Below are 23073 nucleotides of genomic sequence, written 5' to 3'. Positions count from 1 at the left end.
TTAAAATAATAAGAATCCTTAATAGAGTTAATATAATACATTCCATATTTTTCATTATAAGTTGGGGTGTTAAATAAGTTGGATTAGTTACAGCGTAGCTCGAAACATGGGAAAATGGCCGGACTTATGACTCTTTTGGATCAAGCCTTGGGCCTAGACACAAGGAACTAACCTGTCCGGTCAATTATTGTTTTCATAGTTATTAAAAAAAATTAAAAATTAATTAATTAATCATTATAATGTAAAAACTATTTTTTATTAAAATTAATTGATTGATTTGTTACTGTTAGATCGAAAAAACCTAATACTACAGACCTTAAACCCAATTTGAGCCATAGACCCGGTGAACCGTATCGGAGCCAGCTTGACCCATTGTCAAATAACCATTTAACTAAGTTGGTGGAAGTAATTCTCTATAACCATACGTCCCGTTGGCTAAGTAGGAAACGTAGAATGTCGGAGAAGGTATAAAAACTCGCCAAACAGTGCCTTATATCAACTTGGTAATCTCTTCTTTACACTCCTTTCTTTTCTTTCTTAAAAAGAAACACTACACAACACTGATAAAATTGAAAACCTAAACTTCAAAAAAAAAAAAAAATTATTATCGGAGAAAATGGTGAGGCCTAATCAAGAAGCAATCGACACCTTTATTAGCATCACAGGTGCCACTGAATCGGTGGCTCTGCAAAAGCTGGAGGTATAATTTCTTCTTTTTCTTAGGTTCATCGACTCTTAATTGAATTTTATTATTATTTATCTTTATTTTTTTGTTGGTAATTGCGTAATTAATTTGTAATGATAGGTCATCAAGTTGATTGATGATGTAATTGGCTCTAAATTCGGGTTTCTGTTTGTATTGCATAAATTTTTAATTTTGGTTGGTGTTTTTAATCGATAGATTATCAACCCATCGTATCATTTTAGGTTTTTTTTTAACCTAAACTTAATTTGCAGCTTGTAGTCGGTTTTCCTAAAACCAAAAAATTGGATTTTGAGGGTTTCTAGGTATGGGACTTTTATTTGTAGTTGAATTTGAATAAATAATTACGAAGAAATTACTAAATGTTTTCCAAACAGAGTTATATAACAATGCCTTTTTTTTTAATTATTTTCTTTTACTACTTTTATTTTTGAAAACCAGATTTTTTATTTAAAGTTTATTTGTCAGTGTTGAAATATGGCATTGCTGAAATTTATGTGCATCTTAGGATGCCTATCAATTTTCACAAACCTTGCTTCTTTGGATATGCACGTATGTCCAATTAAAATTTTTTATTTTGTTTGCATTTCTAAAGGATTTTTGTCCTATATTTTCAAGTATTTAATTGTTGAATTATTAGAAATAGTAATGATTTGGTAATTAACATTCCAAATTCCTGCAAACGTTGATAAGCACGACTAGGCTGATACATTTTAGAGCTAGGTTGAAGATCTGTCAAAAGTTTGACTTAGCTAGTTAAGTTTGTATTAGTTTGATGTTAGTTGGTTTAGTCTCTTTTATCAATTGTGAATCTTGAGTTTGATGTGTTATCCTTTTTGTGGCTGGAAATTTTCTGTCTAAATACGAAGGATGCTGCATGTTACTAGATGCTGATATCTGATCACCCATTACTTATGTAACAATTAGATTTTTTTTTTGTATCTGAAAATGCACACATGAGGCATTGATAGTCTTTTTGCAGCTGATTTATAAAATTTATTTATTTTTATTGCTAATTCATCCTATATTCTTCCTTGCTGTCAGGAGCATGGTGGTGATCTCAATGCAGCTGTGAATGCATTTTTCGGTGAAGTAGATAGAAACACAACTATGAACATGTCTGTCCTTTCTCTTGAACAAGATTGATTCTTTTCTGGATTTAATTTAAAACCAAGTTGTAGAATGCTTTTACATATCTATTTTTCATTTGTCATTGCCCCTTCGATTTTACCCTTGAATAAACTGCTTTAGTTATTAAATAATTTATTTTATTTGTTATTCATTATAGTCATTTGTTTTCTTTTATTTCTTGTGTTTCACCAATGATTATTCCTTAATTTGGTCACAATTTGTGCTTCTTGCTTAATCTGTTTTGCCGTAGTAATTCATTTGTTCATGTTCAGTGTTCATCAGACATCTGTTCCTACTGAAGATGACTTCATGGAAATAGATGATCCAATTGAATCTGGATCTCGGGCGCCTCCTTTTCCACTTCGATCTATGCCAAGAACTTTGAATCCATTCTCACCGCTTTATCCAAATATTCGTAGAACTTTCTTTGAAGGTGGTTCTGACTTTATGAATCGTGAACCATTTGTCACCCAACCAAGAGAGGTTAGAGAGATCCCCATTGAGGTTAAGGATGTCAGTGATACATCTGGTCATGCTCCTACCGTTGAGGACGTCACTGAATCTACAGATGCTTATGGCCCTGAAAGCCATGGGACGGTTATAATTGATGAAGTGGATGAGGATACTCGGTTGGCCATGGCTGCACCGACGACACTGCAGAATGATGGTTCTCATGAAAGGCATAGCAGCCCCACTTCTCCTGCTTTTGAGAATTTGCCAGATTATACCAATGAGATAGAAGAAGAAATGATTCGAGCTGCCATTGAGGCTTCAAAAAGAGAGGTTGAGGTAAACTTTTATATACTACAATTCAGTGCAGAATGTACTTGACTGTACTGTTACCATTTGGATGGATTGCATGAGGTTTTGTACATATAGACATTTATAAATTTTCATTTTGATGCAGGACTTCAGTGATTCCAGGACTGAGCATAAGCAAACACATTTGGAAGATGCCGATCTGGCACATGCAGTTTCATTGTCATTGAAGGTATGTTTTTTCATTTACATTATTCCCGTAATAGCTCCTATTTGTCTCACTTAACATGAGTTCAATCCAGACAGCAGAGCAAGAGAAAGCTCTCTGTCAGCTAGGAGGAAATGTTGAAGCATCAAAAGCAGGATCTTCTGAGCCAGCTGAGGTGGAGCTAGGGAAAGCACCAACATCAAATGGAAGGTATATATATTGCTTCTTAAGAGTGACACTGCATGTTTATGTTAAATTTCTGTGTTGTACTGGCCATACTAAGGACAATCTACCTGCTTTCTTAGTGTATTGTCAACTGCTGAATAAGTAACTTAATGAGGATGCTTTATTTCAAACCAGGTTAGAAGCTGGTAGCTCATCCATCCAAGATGAAGCTGAAGAAGTGGAGGAGCAGCCTCTAGTTAGGCACAGGTCTAGACACTTATCTTCTGGCTCCATGGATTTGCCCAAAGAAGCTAGGGTTGCTGAGGCTAGCTCACCTTCAAGTCCTGTACAACGTGATATCAGCGATCTTCCGCAGCACAATGGAAATGTATTCCCAGATGAGGTATCATGCTTGCATATTATGTTAAGGAAGTTAACAAGAGCTTTAACTTGGATTTTAAAATGTTTAATCAAATATTATATGATCGGTTGACCTTTTCATTTTCATTTAATTATAGTGGGGTGGTATTTCATCTGAGGAGCATGATGAAGCAGTTATGCTTGAGGCTGCTATGTTTGGTGGGATTCCTGAAAGTAGATATAATTATCCATATGCACCTCATCAGTTTATGCGACCTGATGGATCTTTTACATGGCGGACACCACGTCCTCCATCACCATCTTTAGAAGCTCAACGTTTGATACGTGAACAACAGGTTTAATTTTGGGCTCTGAACCAAAAATGAAAGTTGTGGCCATTGTTATGATGTGACTAAACTTCTATGCACTTATTTGCTGCATTCAGGATGATGAATATCTTGCATCATTGCAAGCTGACAGAGAGAAAGAATTGAAGGCTAGAGAGGAAGCTGAAGCTCGTCGTCTAGAAGAGGAAGAAGCTAGAAAAGCTGCTCTTGAAGAAGAAAAACGGAACGAGGAAGAAACACGTAAGAAAATGGAGGAGGAGCAGGTATTTTGTGTATAACATTTTTTTTCATTATTGGAGATTTTCTTTTATACATTTGTTGTGCCATTATTATTAGCTTCTGTAAAGAATATGTTTTTTTCTATAAAGACATAGTTGCTCTTTGGACATGAAGTTTCTTTTTGTGGGCTTAATTGGACCCAATTTATAGGGGAATATTTTTACATTAAACGTTTATATTGAATTTTTACTGGTAGGAATATGAAAGACAATTAGCAGCAAAAGAAGCTTCTCTGCCTCAGGAACCATCAACAGATGATGAAAATGCTGTGACCCTTCTGGTGAAAATGCCAGATGGTAGCCGCCGTGGACGCCGATTTCTGAAATCCAATAAGCTACAGGTAAGTTTTCCTCAGGGGGACAGTCAGCTTTGCTTCGGTTAGTCACTGTGCACATTCTTAATTGAAATTTTGGATTCCTTTGCAGTCTCTTTTTGACTTCATAGACATTGGTAGAGGGGTCAAGGCTGGTACATACAGACTGGTAATCCTCCCCTATGAATTATTAGAAAGTGAATTGAAGTAACATAAATATAGACTTAGTTCTATTTTGACTACTTGAATGTTATGACATGAACAGGTGAGGCCGTACCCAAGGCGTGCTTTCGGTGATGGGGAGAGTGGTTTAACACTGAATGAACTGGGCCTGACGAGCAGACAGGAAGCTTTGTTTCTGGAATTAATCTAGTTATGTTGCTGTCCGTTTTAATTTTATGAAGAAATTAGTTATATTTCAACAGGAATTTCGATGGGAAGGTATTTTATGGTGTTGTGACTATTACTACATAAACCAAGGTGGCTTGATTCTGAGCACGGCGGTCTGGCGGCTGGCGCCATGAATCCACCAAAACAAAATCTTCAAATTTGATATAAAATTAAGATTTGGCCCATCATGTTTCAGTTTCCTTCTTTTCCTTGTTTAGGTCTTTTGTCTATGTTTATCTTCACAATTTTGCCCTGGACCTAAAATAATGATGGATGAAAATGAATAAGTAGGAATAATTATTTTATTTGGATGAATTAATAAAAGTATATTAAATTATTATTTAAAATTAAAGTATTTAATAAAGGTAAAATTGTAATAAAATTAAAATATTTTAATATTTAAAATGTAAATGGTAATTTGACTATATTCTATATTAATTGTATCGATATTTATGGTTTTAAAAATTAAGCTGGATCATTTGGTTGAATTGTTGACCGTTAATCAAATCAATTAAATTATATATAAAATAGAATTTAATTGGTTAATATAAAAAATTGATTTTTTTAAAATTTTTTTTGAAAATTTGAACTAAAACCTTGTTTATTATATTTGAATACATATATCTCATCAAATTAAATGTATTTTAATATGAAATAAGTTAAATCTTTTTTATTGGATTGATAATATCTAATTTGATTCTAAAAGTCTTGTTAAAATCTTTTATGATCCGACAAATGGTAAATAAATCCATCAAAGTAACGTTACTACCCGGTCATACAAAGAGGTTAGCGTTAGGTAAGGATGAAGTTAATGTTGACTGCAGAATGTTACTAGGATTCTTGCCGGTGACATATTGACCAATTCTTTGAAACCTGTTAGTAATGTTAAAAAGTATGCGTATGCTTGACAGCTTGAGATGCAGATGCTCGACAGCTTGAGGTCTTGTTTGGAATCAGATAGAAGGAATAACTGGTTAAGAACAAAAATTACCAAGAGGACAAGCCATTTGAACCGTTGAAAGGGCAGGTTTCGCCTTTACCCTTTTTGTTGTTTGGTTTTTATTAGTTTGTATAAATACATATATATAAATATTATATTTTTTTAAATATGTAATTAAATATAAAATAATATATTATTATATAATTCTATAATTTTATTTTTAAAAAATAACTTTTAATCCCGACATGATCCATTCTAAGTATACCAAACAGATAGGTTCTAGATGCAGCCAAATAAAGCAAAATCATCATTTTTCTGTAATTACGAAAATACCCTTGTTCGGTCTGATGTGGCAAAACGTTTGCACCTTGCACTTTATCTATAAAAAATTAGAGAACCTATGATTACGTACTCGAAAAATCTTACTTGACTTGACCAACAAAGGAACAATGTCTCTGATGGCGGCTTATTGTACGCCACGTGGGTTTCTTATCTTAAAGTGGCAACACTCAGGAAGTTACCCCAGAAAAAACCCAAAAAGCCCAAACACAATAAATATAAATACTCCAACGGTCAAGTGAGATGAACGGGTATCAGGAGACAGGCACGTGCAAGTGCGTGCACCCACAGAATTTTTAAAGCAGAAAAAAATCCATGTCCGTACACCAACTCCCTCCCTCCAACGGTCATATTTCACCGACATTTCCCAACGGTCACCTAGACTTATCATCTCCACCCTCAGATGATAATCCAACGGTTCAAACACTACCTTCCTTAGCTCTTCTTCAGCATCCTTTTCACACTCCCTGTGACATCATTTTCTCTACAGACAAGACCTCAAAAAAGCAATGATCGAGACATTTAGAAATGAAACTGGTAGTTTTAGAGTTATAGTATGGTATAGTATTCAGTAGTAGAGGAAAAAAAAAAACGGAGAAAGAGAATAGGGGTTAGTTAAGTTAGTATATAAAAACACAAGTGTTTTACGGTTTATGGTTCTTTTGGGAGGTGAGTGAATTTGGGAGATGAATTTTTGACAATCTATACAGCTGGGGTTTCTTTCTTTTGGTTCTGATTTTAAGCTATCATGGATTTGTTCTTGGCTGCAAAAGCTGCTCTGAGTTTCAAGGTTTCCATGAGTTTCAGCTACCAAATCGATCAAGTATGTGTTCATTACACTTTCTTTCATGATGTGAAGAAACAATGAGCTTTTGGTGAATGTTTTGGAATCCGATGATTGTTTTGTTATATGTGTTTGATTAGTCTTCAATTCTTTGATTCTTTTGGGGTGGGGATTTAGAATTTGGATTTTTTATTCTTTGCATATTCTTGTTCTTTAATTCATTGCACCCTTGTATTATTCATATAGGAACACTGGAAATTTGTTATAAAACCTTTTTTTGATTTTCTTCATCGGATTCCTGTTGTTTTTATTGTATTTTTTGATTTCTTGAAAGTTCACACACTCACTTAGTCTATCTCTCTAGATTTACCTTGTTAAATATACTTACTAGGCTATACATGAACACAGAAGAATTTGCACAGGAAAACTCATACATTGCATAGCAGTATAAAATTAAAGAACCAAAGAGAGATAGGAAGTTTTAGAGATAAGAAAAAAAAATAGGTTGGTTGGGTGAATTGAAGTTGAAAACATTAAGAAAACACAAAAAGAACGAAAATAGGAAGGTTATAGAGAATGTTGGCTGGGTGTTCTAGTTCTACATTGGTCTCACCAAGGCAGAGATTGAGGAGAGAAGCATCTGCACAATTTCAAGCTTGCCATTTTCAGTTGCCTTCAATGAACACACAGAGACTGGACTTGCCATGTAGCTTCCCGCGAAAGGACACTTCAAGGTCACAGCCCATTAGACCTGTTGGACTATCAGTTGATAAGCAAATTGAGTCCAAGACTAGCAGTTGTTCTCTGAAGCAAAACATCCGCCTACCGCCTTTGGCTACCAGCAACAACCAGAGAGAGATCAAAGATGAGTTTTGGGAAAGGGGTAAGAATCTGAAGAGGTTTGCAGAAGGAGGGTTGGTTGACGAGTCTTGCATTAATAGGGCTAAGAGGAAAAAGTGTAGCAATGATGATGATGGAAAGAGTGACGATGTTCATGAAAGTGGAGATAGTTTGAGTTTTGGCCAACTGAGTAGTGGGAACTTTTGGTTTCAGCAAAGTTTCACTGGCCAAAATGTGCCTCAAGTTCCTTTTACTTTGACTTGTTCGGGGGAGGATGATAGGGTCTGTTTTGTGCCTGGTGACTTGATCTCGCCACCCCTGCCATTGTCAAACATTCCTTGGGTGGAATCAATTATAACTGAGATCACTGATTTGGGTGAAAAAGGTGGCGATGAGACCAGCCATAGGCTGGCAAAAGAGGCTTCAGGTTCAAGTACTTCATCAGAGAGTCATAGCTTGGCTCTTAGGCTGCATGAGAATCCTGTGGAGCGTGATGTGGGAAATGGGTCTAAGAATCCTAATCCACATCAAGGTGGTGTGGATGCTAGTGAGGAGGATAACAACACTCAAGGTTTTGAGCTTGTCAGCTTACTTACTGAATGTGTTGAAGCAATTGGCACAAGGAATATCCCTGCCATCAATCATTATATTGCTAAGTTGGGGGATTTAGCTTCCCCAAGAGGGAGCTCTATAAGTCGCCTATCTTCTTACTACACTGAAGCTTTGGCTCTTCGGATTGCCAGGCTTTGGCCTCATACTTTTCATATTACTCCTCCTCGAGATCTTGATCGGCTGGAAGATGATTCAGGTTCTGCATTGAGACTTTTGAACCAGGTGACTCCAATTACAAAGTTTATTCATTTTACATCAAATGAGATATTGCTGAGAGCTTTTGAAGGGAAAGACAGGGTTCACATTATTGATTTTGACATCAAGCAAGGGCTCCAGTGGCCTAGTTTGTTTCAGAGTTTAGCCTCCAGGACTAATCCTCCAAGCCATGTGAGAATCACTGGTATAGGTGAGTCAAAGCAAGAGCTAAATGAAACGGGAGATAGGCTTTCTGGATTTGCTGAGGCACTGAACTTGCCTTTCGAGTTTCATCCAGTTGTAGACAGGCTAGAAGATGTGAGGCTGTGGATGCTGCATGTGAAGGAGAGGGAAAGTGTGGCAGTCAATTGTATCTTTCAGTTGCACAAGACACTGTATAGTGGGAATGGAGGAGCACTCAGGGATTTTTTGGGACTTATTCGAAGTACCAATCCTACAGTAGTAATTATGGCAGAGCAAGAAGCACAGAACAACTCCCCTTTATTGGAGAATAGAGTTTCCAATTCATTGAAGTACTACTCTGCCATTTTTGATCTGATTGATTTTGCCCTCCCATTAGACAGCCCAGTTAGGATGAAGATAGAGGAAATGTTTGCAAGGGAAATCAGGAATATTGTTGCTTGTGAAGGAAGTGACCGATATGAAAGGCATGAGTTTTTTGATAACTGGAGGAGGATGATGGAGCAAGGAGGGTTTCGTTGTGTGGGGATTAGCCAGAGGGAAATGCTTCAGAGCCAACTGCTGTTGAAGATGTACTCTTGTGAGCATTATCGTGTGAAGAAGCAAGGGCAGGCTGGAGCGGCACTTACTCTAAGCTGGATGGATCAGCCTCTTTACACAGTCTCGGCCTGGACGCCTGTTGATGTTGCAGGCAGTTCATCCTCTTTTTCTCAGCCAATTTGATAGCTGCAGCTTTCTTTTTCTTCATACATACATCAGTTGCATACAGAGAAAGGGACACAAAATTCTTTGTAGGTAGAGAATTCTGTCATCATAATCATTCTTTCATTCTTTTGTTGCAGATAAGATTTTTCAAATATGATATAGTGCCAGAATCATTTGTATGGATACTGTAGCTTCATACCAGTTTCAGTTCTTTGCAGGCCAGATTTGTTTATTTCAGTCTGTAGTATTTGGAGTCAATTTGTGGTTATTCTTTAATTCTTTATGTAAGAGATGATATTCTTTCTAGTGTTGTCAGTTCAGTAGTCCTTTTTTCATTCAAGGTTAGTAGAAATATGAACAATGTAGTTGGAAAATCTATTTTTATAAATGAAATGATATTATGGATTTGTGTTATTTACGTTCATTCTATCATCTAAGCCTGGCATTGGTTCTATTCTCTGGAAATGTGTGAAGTTGTGACATAGAGTTCCACAAAAATGAGTGTCAAGTCCAAAAATGTGTGTGATGAGACTAGCAATTACAAGGGGCAAGGGATAGTTTGGAGGGCAAAAGATGTGAAATCCTCAAGAGAGAATTTGGGTTTGAGATTCACTGATACCATACCAATATCAGACTCTTGAACCTTTTTGATCATGCTGTCAAACAGTAAGCTTATATTGTCTGTTTGGCTGGATTTCTCATGTATATAACAGAAGCAAGAATTAATAAAACTGGCTGTCTAGCCATGGGCATGCTCGGGCGGATTCTCGTGTAATATAATTTGTACATGAATAAAACTAATTCATAATGATCCATAAGATACTCTGATATAAATTCATAATTTGTGGAGCTTCAAAAATTCATTTAAATGTGACAACAAACTTTTTTCCTTTAAACCTATTAAAGTCAATATAAAATTATTATATATAACAATACTAAGTTTCGTTTTGGAGAGGAATCTAATTAATATATAGAAGTTTATTAAGCCTTCGTCAAAGTTGAGAGGCGATGCCCAACTTTGGTACCAAAGATCTAAAGAAGAAAAAGACCCATGACCGGGGACACAATGAAGAAGGGAATTCATGAAAGGTTTTCAAGGATTTCTTTGGTGATTTATCCAAATTTCGACAAAGATGTTTTTGTTCAAGACTACCAAGAGTAGTTTGAGAAAAATTTGAGAGCCAAATGGGACGAATCTCTCAAAAACATCAGGTAGGTTTAGAGTACCTTTGGAGACACATTGTAGCCAATAATGGACCTCATGCACTTGGTAAAACCGTCAAATATAAGAAGTGTTCGAGAAAAAGAACACGGGGCCGATCTTCCCTTCCATGCAAGCATTCCTAGAATATGACTCAAAGTGATGAAGTTGGTGAGTGATTTATGAATTAGAACAAACTGACAATGGCATGTCCACCCACAACAACTGGTAATTTAACAATATATAATATTATGGAAAAGGACAAAAAGGGAAAAAAACCTAGGAATTAGCAAAATGCCGATAGACTTATTCCCATCAAGAGATAGGGAAAATTCAAATTCATAATCTTCAATTTTTTAAAACTTAAATATCCATTTATAATGTAAAATCTGTTAAAAATATCAGTTAGGGATAGGGGTAAAATTTTTATTTACTAAAAAATTTTAAAAAATTAAATTTTTATCATAATTTTCTCTCCCAAGTTTAAAAACTCGTAATTTTCCCCCACTTAAAGTTTGAAAAATAATAATTTTCTCATAGAGTTTTTTTCTCTTTTCTCTAATGAGAATCTGTCATCTCTGGTCGTCGGCCGTTCTCCCTCTCGCCTTATCTCTCTCTCCCAGCCTCTTTCTGACCATCGATCAATGAAATCTAGACAATTTCCTTTTGGAAATCCAGACATAAGTCATCTAGAATTTGTCTGAAAATCTTTTATACGAAAATCGTATAGATTTCTAAATGATTTTCATTTATCAATGGTCATAGAGAAGGAAGACGGCTAACAGTCGGAGACAACGGATCGTCCCTAGAGAAAAGAGGGAAAAACCCTAGGAGAGAAATTGTCACTTTTTAAACTTTGAAGGAAAATGTGAGAGGAGAGAATTGTGAGATTTTCAAATTGACGGGAGAAAATGTGATAAAAGTTTAGTTTTTCAAATTTTTATTAAATAACAGTTTTACTTGCAATCATTACTAAGAATTTTAATAAAAATTATCTTATGAGTTTGAGTTCGAGTTTTAACTACACCTTAGGTGAGAATAAGTCTTTTGATAGTAACAAAATTGGTAGAATACTTTCAGGAAAATGGTTTACGGCCAAGACTTTCTCAGTTGTGAAACTTAAGATTTATCTGTTCAATCAACACTGAAAAGGTTCCTAATCAGCCTTAAAAGAAAAAAACAAAAACAAAAACAAAAAATCCACTTTTCCATATTCACAAACATTCCCGCTGACTCCTGAGCCTGTAAAACATCCACCGAAAGTAAAGCCATCAGACATTCCTTGGCAGCTTTAACCGATCCAGCAGGCACCGACCCTGCCGTTTATAAACATACAGGCTGTTACCACTTTCTTTCAAGTTATACTATTTTTAAAATTAAAAAAATGAATAAATAAATAACATTAGAAAAAAAAGAAAACTTACTCGAATTTTTGCTTTGGTGAGGATATTTAATTATACAATGGAAATAACTAGAATTTCACTGTGTGTGTTAGATGAGTTGAAATTACCGTCTAGTGCAAGAATTTTGATAACATTATGATAAAAGCAAGAATGTTATGTGTATATATTTTATATATATATTTAAATATATAAATAATATGTCATCATATAATTAAGTATTTCTTTATCTTTAATTTAAAATAATCTAATCACATGGGAATATATTATATGTATACCTAAATTATGCATGAAATTTTAAAATATAATCAGCCTATGTTAATAATGTTGTTTAATTATGTTAAACAAATTTTCAAATAACTAGTCAGTATAATGTATTTTTTCGTAGCCATGGTATGTACACTTATAATGAGTATTATTCTGAGTATTAATGGTGATGTGTTATCATATAATTGAGTATTATTTTATCTTTATTTTAAAATTACTTAATCATATAATGATACATCATCATTAGTACATAAATAGTGTTTATTGTAAGTACACATAATTTTATTGATTTTTTATAATTCTAGGTGGACTTATAATGATTATCAATAGAAAAGTATCACCTATCATTAATATCAAAATTAACACTTGTTCATTGTTTTATTATGGCCAAAAGACTTACTCCTATCCAAAGTTTAATGAAATCAGAAACTCTCACTTGTAAATTTTGAAAAAAACCAAATACGTGACTATAAACTTGTAACATCCCTCCCTAAAAGTACTACCCATCGAAGGAGAAATGTTACGAATTAATATGCGTAGCATTTTATTTTTTTTCTTTTTAAAAATACTTTAAAATAAATGCATCATTAAAAGTGTTTAGGAAGTACTCCAAGAAAACTGAAAATCTGGAAGCGAACAAAAGATGTATATACTCATAGGAAAACTCATATGAAAGCATCTGAAAACAGAGAGTAATCATATGCAACTGTATCATAATCTCAAAAGTCAAAAATCGATAAGAACATGCCACTGTATGCATGTAATATAAACCAGAGATAACCTGCTCCAACTGGATCTACCTACGCTGACCTGACCCTGCCTCGCAGCTACCTCGATCACCTGTACCTGCAATCAGGAAAGAAAAGGGAGTGAGTGATAAGAACACTCAGTAAAGGGAAAAATTAAGTAAACTATCCTTTTTTCCTGTTCTAACTCACTTTTGGGACTCAACCTCACATCCTAACCTCTATAAGAGATTGAGGGGGTAATTTAGTTCACTCTTTACTATTTGGGTCATACTTTGTCACATCTGGTGTCTATTTAATATTTTCTGGAAGCTAACTATAGGGATTTGACACTTTTCTAAGCTCAAGCTCTTTTTTTCTTTCACTACACTGTTTCTGAGTCTGAATTGAGCTCTGCTGCGAGCATGCTCTACTGCAAGCAGACCCTACTAGGGGTCTATGTCCTACTACGAACTTGTCCTACTGCGGACGTGCCCTACTACAGGCGGTGTAGTGTAAAGTGCCCCCTCATAGTTTATAGCATGCATACGAGTCTTATATATTACTAATTTCGCTTCCATCTAAATTTATTCATAACTCACCAGACATTACTCTTGGGACAACCCTTGAATTTTGAGTCCCAACCTTTTTTTTTTCTTTTATTTCTTTTCTTTTTCTCTTCTTTTTTTTTTTTCTTTCCTTTCCTTTCCTTTCTTTTCTTTTCCTTTCCAAACTGTGAAATACTGTTCACAGCCCTGTTCATTTGACATGGCAACCTTCTTTTTCATACAATTTCACAGTCTAAACGGTTCCTAATTCATACAAGCTATATATCGTTGAAAAGAGGATTCAAATAGCTTTCTAACAAGCTATAATAGCACTCATAATTCATTCAATCAGGCAGTCAAAACAGCAGATAAATTCAGTGGCAAAAACTGCCTCTCTTGTTTATTTGATAAAACAGTCCTTGTGGTTCATGCAATATTTAACAATTCAAATGATCCCCAATTCATACAAGCTATATATCACTGAAAAGAGAATTCAAAGAGCTTTCCAACGAGATATAATAGCACTCATGATTCCATAAATAAGGCAGTCAAAACGTGAGATAAACTCAGTGACAAAACTGCCTCCTCTGTTTATTTAGTAAAATAGTCCTTTCGGTTTATACAATCTTTAACAATCCAAATGATCTCTAATTCATACAAGCTATATATAATTGGAAAGAGGATTCAAAGAGATTTCCAACAAGATATAATAGCACTCATAATTCATCAGATAAGGCAGCCAAAACATGGGACGAACTCAGTGGCAAAAACTGTAAATATTATGCAACTTTCTGCCATGAACAAAATCACATACATAGACATCCCAAATGGCAAAACAATATCCCTCAACATCAAAATCAACATTTATAACATAGATCTAAGGAACCAAAAGCCTAAAACATGTCACATATCAAGGATGATATCCCTTACCTTGTTTCAAGCCAAATCTTTATAAGTTGGCTTCCTTCTCCTTGTTTTGTTTCCTTTATCACCAAGATCACTTTAAATCAATACCAAAACACACTAACATATTCACATAACATGCATATAAACATAGATGAAAGGAGAAGGAAGGAGATCTTTGATTACCAAAGCTTCCAAGGTGCTTCTCTTTTTTTCTTTTTATTTTATCTTCCAATATCTCTTCAATTTCTTCCTTTGGCTTCACAAAACAAAAGAAAAGAACATGAAGGGAGGCTGGCTGCTGGAGCTTTACGGGAGAAGATGTAAAAATGATGGAAAAGTCTTCTCTTTCTCTTTATATCTAAGCCTTATCTCTTTCTCTTTTTCTCTTTGTCTTTTTCCTTTTCTTTTTGACTTTTTGACTTTTTTTTTTGTTTATATATCTATATATAAATAACTATATATATATATATATATATATATGTATAAAAAAAACACACCCATATATATATATATATATATATATATATATTTAAAATGGAAAAAATCTCAAAACAGGGTCAAAAGACATAATTACCCCTGAAATATACATGAGGGTATTACAAAACTATTAAAGTTAATGATTTTTGTTAGAAATAAAGGAAAAATAACTAATTTAGATAGTAATACAAAAATTAACTTTTAATATATATGAAATTACAAGTATGCCCTTTTTCAGATTCATTTTGGATAGAAATTTGAGAATATCAAGCCTTAAATTAGGTGCTAAAGTTGTTCATTCTTGCATTACTCGTTTGCGTGTACCTTTGCATCCATTAGAGAACAAATCTATGAAGTTTTAAAGAATAAGGATAATGTTTTCAAAGACAAAGTTGTAGAAAAATCAAATATCAATAATGATGATGATGATGATGAGAAGGTTGAGGATGTTGGTAAAAGGGATAAACAAAAAGAAGATGATGGTTGAGGAAGATGATCCAAATTGGCCATTAGATGGGATGGAGAATTAGAGCTTTTGAGATTGATTGGGTTTTAAGAAATTGATGATAGTTGGGTGAAGGAAATTAGATCAATTGTGTGGAGTGGGAGAGCTTCTTCTTGCATTCAGAATAAATGATTTAGTCTAATAATCAAGGCTAATGTTGGAGTAGTTTGTAGTAGAGATGGTAATTTTCAATTTTCAATTTTCATTCATTATCATTAGTTAATTATATTGATTATCATGAACTGAAAATTAAATTTTTTTTAAATTATGACTAATTAGGTTGATTTAATTTAATTTTTCATATAAGGGTATTTTTGGTATTTTCAATTAAATAGTAAAAAAAGTCTTTTTTTTTTATAATTACACTAATAAAAGGTAAATCAATTATTTAATTTTAAACTAATAAAAATCATTAATTTAAAGATATTTGAGTTTTTTAAAATTAATAAGTGAGAGTTCGTCATTTTACTAAGCCACTACATTAAATATCTCTATTGCCTTCTATATTCCTTCCGATCATAGTTTTTAATATCTACGTATCTTATAATACAATATAGTATATAAAGAAAATAATACATATCATAAAGTGTATTAGATTAATATTATATATTAGATTTATCATATAATATGATACGTACGATATGATATAATATATTTTATCAATACAGATCGATACACTTTTTTTAAAAAAATGATGATGAAATAAGAATGTATATGAAAAATTTTAAATTTTTAATAATATTTGTGATATTTTTTAAAATAAAGATGTGTTAATTATAATTTTTTATTATTTTATTTTTTAAAAATTGTATAATATGATATGATATGATATAATATTCGATATATAATACAAAAAATTAGATTTTTTATATACAATATAATATATAATTCGATTACCATGTTTTTTACACCATAATTTTATACCTCCAATTGAGAAAAATTTTCAATAATTAATTTATTGTTTAAATAAAATAAAAAAAGATAGCAATATTTTTATTTTTTTAGATTTGTTCAATAAGAATCTTTGAATTAATTATGTAAATAATATATAAATAAATATGTGTCTACCACATATTAATGAAGGGATATAATTTGGTATTTATTCTGTTTTATAATGGATAATATTTCATTAATTAATAAAATAATATAAAACAGTTGGAACTGACACGTGGTATTTTACTGTACACACTGAAGTCGTTGACTTTTGCTGGATTATTTCCTTAATAAGTCGTAATAGAATTTTTAGATTAAATTCTTAAAATTAATTTCCAATTCCACATCAACTGTAAATAAATAAATTAAAATTTTTTCCTATTGCATAGATTTTACCGCCACAAATTCTGTGACCCCCTATATTTTCTCTGCGTTTTTACCATAGAAACAAACAGGATAAGACCATCAAAACAAATTGTTTCTTTTTTTTTTTTTTACCTTAGAAATCTGTACGCGTCATCACCTAAGAAATCTGTACGCGTCCGTCTTCACCATCAGTAACTACAAGTATCCTTTCAACTGATTGTCGTATTCATTTTCCCTACAGTTTTCTTCTCGCTTTGATTTATCGAACTTTCTAGTCCTCTCTGCCTTTTTTTCTCTTGATGGGTGGTAGTTTGTCTGCTTTATTTTTTGATCCAAACGGGTCTTCAGTTTCGGTGCAAGCGAAGCCGGGTCTTGGTGATTTGCCAGAGAGTTGTGTGGCGTCAATTATTGCGCGTTTGGATCCGCCGGAGATTTGTAAATTGGCGAAGCTGAACAGGGCTTTTCGCTGCGCGTCTTTGGCTGATGTTGTTTGGGAATCGAAATTGCCGTCAAATTATCGAACTTTGATTGAGAAAGTACTCGGTGATCTCAAAGAAAACATGAGTAAACGAGAGATTTATGCCAGACTTTGTGGTGTTAATACCCTTGATGGTGGCACAAAGGTAATTATGTCACGTTTGGACCCGAGAAAGTTTGAGAATAAGATATTAAGAGAAAGAAATTTTGGGGTTTCGATTGATTTCTTCTCTTTGGATTCAATAAAAAAAAGATGAAATATTTTTGGATTTTTATTTTGTGATAATAAAATTGTTATTGTTATTATTTACCAAAAGAGTGAAAACCAATTAAATTTTTAAATATTTGAGATTTTACAGTGTTTTAAGGGAACTTTATCCTTTTGGTCTTGTAATTTGATATACCTTTTTAGTTTTGGTATTGATGAGTTTGTATATTTTGGTTTATGTACAGAAAGTATGGCTTGATAAGAGTAGTGGTGGGGTGTGTTTATCAATTTCTGCGAAGGGTTTAGCAATCACGGGTATTGATGATCGGCGATATTGGAATCATATTCCCAGTGAGGAATCTAGGTGAGATTTACTGGAACTTTTTAATGGGGATAGAAAAGTTTGTTGGATTTTTATTATTTAGTATGGTTTTATAGATTGTCTTATAAAGTGCCGGTGTTGGGAGTAATTTCTTCAGATTAGGTTCTTTGTATTCTTTATTAAATTATGATGTTTCAATCCATGAGATTGTGATGTTAAAGGGGAAATTGAGAGTGTATTTCTTCATTCATATAATCTTATTGGAAGTATTCATTTCATCATGTTGAAATCTTACTGGAAAATAATTCTTAGATTTTTACTCCGTTTGTTCTTGACCTTCTGAATTCCTAGTTCTATTGATATAACATGGAACTATTTGAACTTCCAATCTTGTAATCATTTTATAACCCTGATGATTTTAGTATAGCATCATAGTGGGTTGTGTGACATATCAGGGAGAAGTTGGATATGTTTCTTCTGAGGCTGTATGAGTGATTTTAGTTGCTTTTGATATCAGTTTATAGCCAAATGGAGTTGTGGAATTGATATTAATTTTGTTTATGTAGATTTGCTTCAGTTGCATATCTTCAGCAAATCTGGTGGTTTGAAGTTGACGGTGAGATGGAGTTCCCTTTCCCAGTGGGAACCTATAGTGTGTTCTTCAGACTGCGGTTGGGTAGGATGGCTAAGAGGTTTGGTCGGCATATCTGCAACTCTGAGCACGTCCATGGTTGGGACAGAAAGCCTGTTCAGTTTCAGCTTTGGACTTCAAATGGTCAGCATGCTTCATCTCAGTGTATCTTGAATGAAACGGGAAGATGGATTCAATACCACATTGGGGACTTTGTTGTTGAGAATGACAATAAGTTAATGAAGATTAAGTTCTCTATGACCCAAATTGACTGCACACACACTAAAGGCGGTCTCAGTTTAGATTCTGTACAAATATACCCTGGAAAATATACAGGGAGGTTAAAGTATTTTTAAGCAGCATTTAACCACTGCATGTAGGAAGTACATAGAGATGTAGGGCTTCTTTAAGAGGCAGTGAAAACAAATACCTGTAGTTCTTTTAGGTCTGGGACCATTTTTTACACCAGACCTGTGTATGTTTTGTCTATCGGTGTGTATTTATCTTTTTTTTATTTTTTGGTTGTCGAGGGCTTCTTTTATGAGACAAATGCCCACTTGGTAATTGAATCTTAATGTGATCAGTTTTTCCCCCTTTCTCTGTGGGAGCTTCTGGGTCATGGCTGTGGTACATTGTTATCATGTTAGTTTTACAATTCTGAGTCTATTTATTATCTTGGTGCAAGTCGTTTTACAAGGAACATTTGGTTGTTTGCAGAGATTGTTTTTCAAGACAGCTGTTTATTTTCCAATGGATTCTTTTTTTATTCATCACTTTCGGAAAATCAGTAGTAGTACAGCTTTGAATTGAAAACCACTGTCCAAACCTTTGCATTCAAACACCAGGTTTTTTTTGGTCCTTGCTGTCACCTGATGTTGATAGAAATCTGGTAGGCATCTGAAAGATCAACGACAAAAATTTTGTTAAGGGTCCACATTAGAAGCTGCAGCTGTAAAGGAGCAGAATTTGGCAGTATATCTCGCATTTCCCAAGGCAGACTGAGATGCTGTGCTGTCGTTGAGAGCTATCTTGTACTCATCGATGGCGGTCCCCCTGGTTACGGCTGGCAAGTCAGCCACGGTAGTGTACTAGTGCTGAGCAGAGGTTGAACAGATTTCGGAGATGCGGCCAGCCTAGTCGTATCGAAGTTCAATGAGTTCCGTCCCAGCAATGGTTTATAATAACCAGGGGACGCTAATGAATGCCTCTTTGAATGCATCATAGGCCGACAATAACTCCTGTCAATTATCATTTTCATTATTGACAAGAAGAATAATAGCCATTAACTTGGTCTTGCCAACTTGAATTTTGCTTGGATCGTCTCAATTTTGGTTTCATGCCTAAAACACTTAGTCTTAAACATGATAGTGGAATTATATATTATATTATCTATTCAACTTTTAAGTTTTTGTATCTTTAATGTGTAATTAAATTATATGATATAATATATTTACACATAAATTTTTAAAAATTGAATTTTTTTATATATATATCCTTACTATTATTTATATGAGTAATATATCTTATATTATATAATAAATTTATTATATTATATTAATTCGATAAATTTTATGATTTATATAGTTTTTTATTCATAGAATATATGTTGACTTGTGGTAGAAGTCATAGAACATGGTAAACAGGTGAACATAAAAAATAACAACAATTATAATATTTTTTATTTACCTAATTTAGTGTTGAGAAGCTGGTTATTAGGCCTAATGGTTGATTTGATTAATATGATTAGTTCTTCTTGGACAAGATAATCCAATTGATCGGGGTGTTGGTTGGAAAAAAAAAAAAAAAAAAGAGGGACAAAAGCTCTCTACTCTGGGGGCCGTAGAAAGAGGGGTAAGTGGGCGATAGCTGTCTGCTTCCGAGAAAAAAGTTAAAAGGCAAATCACATGTCAAAGGGAAAATGAAACCCCGCAATTGCTGCTCACTCATGGGGGCATCAATTCAGCCGGATCTAATAGTCCAAAACCTGAAAATAAGGTCTCCCTTAAAAGGATTCGATGTGATACTGTAGTTTGTTTGGTTTGACCTTGGGCCTTTCAGGTTGAGTCATGGGCCTCGATGTTAGGCCCATAGATCAACCTGACCTATTATTATTATTAATTTTTTAAAAATTATAATTAATTAATTAATAATTATACTATAAAAATTATAAATATTTATAAGAAATAAAAATTTTAAACTTAAAAAAATAAGTTTGAGTTCTTTGAATCAATATTAAATGTATGAATAACGAAAAAATTTAGTTTAGTTAGATTATGTTATTTAACTTTAATTTATAGTAAATAAAGTGAAATATTTAATTTTTTTAGATGTGAGACTTTTTACAAAGTGTAAAAGTGTATGTGTAAAAGTCTTACATCTAAAAGAATAGAATCACTTATTCCTTTCATGCACTATAAATAAGGATTAAATAAAATAGACTGTTCAACTAAATTTACACATAAATTTTTAAAAATTGAAATTTTTTATATATATATCCTTACTATTATTTATATGAGTAATATATCTCATATTATATAATAAGTTTATTATATTATATTAATTCAATAAATTTTATGATTTATATAGTTTTTTATTCATAGAATATATATGGTATATTATAAGATGTTAATATCCATAATTTTAACACAGTCAAATTAGAATTTTATCAAAATCGTTTAATTCCAATAGATTTTTTTTTTGGTTATTTGAGTTAGGTAATCTTTTAATTCAAAAAAAAAGAAACCAACTCTACTACTGCCTGATGGTTAATGATCACTTCTTTTTTTGTTCATCATCGTTAGGGTTGATTGTATGTAAGGTTAGATTCGGATTGAATTAAGTCTGAATAGAATAAAGCTTATTTTCAATTTTTTTTTATCAGGTGGGCTTAACTTGCTTTTGGGTTAGGATTGGTAAATATGGAGAAACGTTAGTTCGTGTTTGACTCGTTTTACAATTTAAAAGTTTGTGATCAACTCACATTTAGTTCGGATTCATGTGGACAAACTGGATTTGGCCCAAGTTTGCACAAGTTGTTCAGCTTGACTCGACCCTTCTAAATGACATCATTTTTTTTTTTTAATGATGTAAGTCATGTTCAACTCATGAGCTAAACATGACTCTGTTTGGGTTTGAATTCATTTTCTTTACTGCTCTTTATCTTGTATTGGAATTTTTATTCATTTATCTCATATTTATATTAGAACTCATTTGAATAAAACTCATTTTAAATTCGAATAAACTCACTTTAAATCCAACCTTAGTTATGCTGTTTTCTTGAGAGAAATATTTCAGGCTCTCTAAAAAAGCATTGGTTTAATAGCAGTTTAACACCGTTTTCGATCGCAGTAGCACCATCAGAAGATCAATCCTCCCTAAGTTTTTTCTGAAGGTTTCCTTGTCTTTTTTTTTTAAATATATGGAAACTTTAAAAGTCAATAGCAGGATTGTCCCCAGAAACAAACAAAGCGGAGTCTTTACATATGTAAAATCCAAGAAGAAAAACCTACAGTGTTAACCAAAGGATCATAAGAAAGAGAACATCAAGATAACTCAGAAAACTCGTAACTTCTGCTGCTTCAAAAACAAATAATAAAATAGCCTCAAATAGAGGTGACTCTAGGTTATTTTAAGCTAGCTTTCGATGTGGTTTATCGTGCTTATAGATAGTGTTAGACTTAAGTTTATAAATAGTAAATCTTGTAGATTGGGTAGTTCACGACACAGCCCACATTTTAGAGGATTGTGTCGTATCGAATTTTTAATAGATCGATTTATTAATTAAATAATAAAATAATTTATATAAAATTAAATAAAAATAAATTTTCAATCATTAAATTAAAGCTAGTATTTAAAAAATTTTATTAATATTCTTTTATTTATGAGAAAAAAAATATTATGATTACATTACATAATAAAAAAAATTTGAAAATAACTCTGTTATCTAATATATATTCACTTATAATAAAAATTTATTCTAATATTACAATAATATATCAAGTGTTATGATTAAAAGCAATAAAAAAGAAACACTTTTCACGTGCCAATTAATTTTCAATCATATGGTACCAATTACCAAGGTCGTGAATGACCATTAAAACAAAATAAATGCCAAAGGACTGTTTTTCCTTTTTACGGTTGGATGAAATTACATTTATATATCAAGTTTACAAAATTCATTTTCCATTCATACTCAACTATTAATTTTAATAATAAAAAAATATTTATATCATTTTATAAAAATATTATAATAAAATTATGCTATGAAATGTCAATGTTATTTTTTAAAAATATAATGAGGATAAATATGTATGTTTTTTTATCTTATTTAAAAAATTATTATATTTGCTTTATATATTCTAAAATTATAATAAAATCTCAATAGTTTATAATATGATATTTATATCTCATATATATTATATATTTTTTGATGTAATTATCAATTTTGAAACTATTATAAGATTTATTAAAATTTTAAAATGCCCCAATTTTTTTTAAAATTAAAAAATCCTCTTAAAATTTTTGTTAATAATCCTAGTATTTTTAAAAATTAAGTTTTTTTTTTAAAACATATGATTATACATCATTGATACTGCTATGTAATATTTGAATTAATAATTTTTTATTATTTTTAATTAAAATTAATATAAATTTATGTATAAAATTATTTAACGAAATTTTAGAAATAAAATTTTATTTAGTTTGAGTGTTTTTTTAAAAGTAATTTTATAAAAAAAATCAGAATTTTTTAAAAAATTTAACATATGAGTAGGAAATTGGCTTTTTTAAATTTAATAGGGGAGAATCGTTATTTCACTAAACCTTGCGTGTCATTTA

The 23073-nt window shown here is 32.4% G+C and overlaps 3 protein-coding genes across 4 annotated transcripts; all 3 read left to right on the top strand.

Moving 5' to 3' along the window:
• The first annotated feature begins 404 nt into the window (after window positions 1-404).
• Window positions 405-4840, top strand: LOC123210613 (plant UBX domain-containing protein 8-like). 2 transcript variants are annotated; one of them, XM_044629078.1, is made up of 11 exons: window positions 417-700; window positions 1748-1821; window positions 2107-2623; window positions 2742-2825; window positions 2896-3011; window positions 3162-3369; window positions 3485-3682; window positions 3772-3936; window positions 4149-4292; window positions 4378-4434; window positions 4531-4840. In XM_044629078.1, exons 1-11 carry the CDS (start codon window positions 617-619, stop codon window positions 4636-4638), a joined length of 1755 nt encoding a protein of 584 aa, XP_044485013.1. In that variant the 5' UTR covers window positions 417-616; the 3' UTR covers window positions 4639-4840. The 2 variants fall into 2 exon arrangements, with proteins under 2 accessions (XP_044485014.1, XP_044485013.1); XM_044629079.1 differs by lacking the exon at window positions 1748-1821 and having other exon boundaries at window positions 405-503.
• A 1518-nt stretch (window positions 4841-6358) lies between these two features.
• LOC123210612 (scarecrow-like protein 28) lies at window positions 6359-9685 on the top strand. The gene has a single exon (XM_044629077.1). The coding sequence runs from the start codon at window positions 7295-7297 to the stop codon at window positions 9287-9289; it is 1995 nt and encodes a 664-aa protein (XP_044485012.1). The 5' UTR covers window positions 6359-7294; the 3' UTR covers window positions 9290-9685.
• Window positions 9686-16780: 7095 nt separating this feature from the next.
• Window positions 16781-18856, top strand: LOC123210145 (F-box protein PP2-A12-like). The gene is made up of 3 exons (XM_044628369.1): window positions 16781-17222; window positions 17530-17648; window positions 18173-18856. The coding sequence occupies exons 1-3, from the start codon at window positions 16899-16901 to the stop codon at window positions 18591-18593; spliced, it is 864 nt and encodes a 287-aa protein (XP_044484304.1). The 5' UTR covers window positions 16781-16898; the 3' UTR covers window positions 18594-18856.
• The last annotated feature ends 4217 nt before the right edge of the window (window positions 18857-23073 follow it).

The sequence above is a fragment of the Mangifera indica genome, chromosome 3 (assembly GCF_011075055.1).
Source record: "Mangifera indica cultivar Alphonso chromosome 3, CATAS_Mindica_2.1, whole genome shotgun sequence".
NCBI lineage: Eukaryota > Viridiplantae > Streptophyta > Magnoliopsida > Sapindales > Anacardiaceae > Mangifera > Mangifera indica.
The sequence above is the reverse complement of the archived record's forward strand: the minus strand, read 5'-3'. Positions and strand labels throughout refer to the sequence as shown.

Excerpts from the sequence above, each read along its gene's own strand:
- LOC123210613 (XM_044629078.1), top strand. The coding sequence starts at position 617 with ATGGTGAGGCCTAATCAAGAAGCAATCGACACCTTTATTAGCATCACA. Across the intron at positions 3,012-3,161 it reads GCACCAACATCAAATGGAAG|GTTAGAAGCTGGTAGCTCAT; the intron begins GTATATATATTG and ends ATTTCAAACCAG. Across the intron at positions 3,683-3,771 it reads GTTTGATACGTGAACAACAG|GATGATGAATATCTTGCATC; the intron begins GTTTAATTTTGG and ends TGCTGCATTCAG.
- LOC123210612 (XM_044629077.1), top strand. The coding sequence starts at position 7,295 with ATGTTGGCTGGGTGTTCTAGTTCTACATTGGTCTCACCAAGGCAGAGA.
- LOC123210145 (XM_044628369.1), top strand. The coding sequence starts at position 16,899 with ATGGGTGGTAGTTTGTCTGCTTTATTTTTTGATCCAAACGGGTCTTCA. Across the intron at positions 17,223-17,529 it reads CCCTTGATGGTGGCACAAAG|AAAGTATGGCTTGATAAGAG; the intron begins GTAATTATGTCA and ends GTTTATGTACAG. Across the intron at positions 17,649-18,172 it reads ATTCCCAGTGAGGAATCTAG|ATTTGCTTCAGTTGCATATC; the intron begins GTGAGATTTACT and ends TTGTTTATGTAG.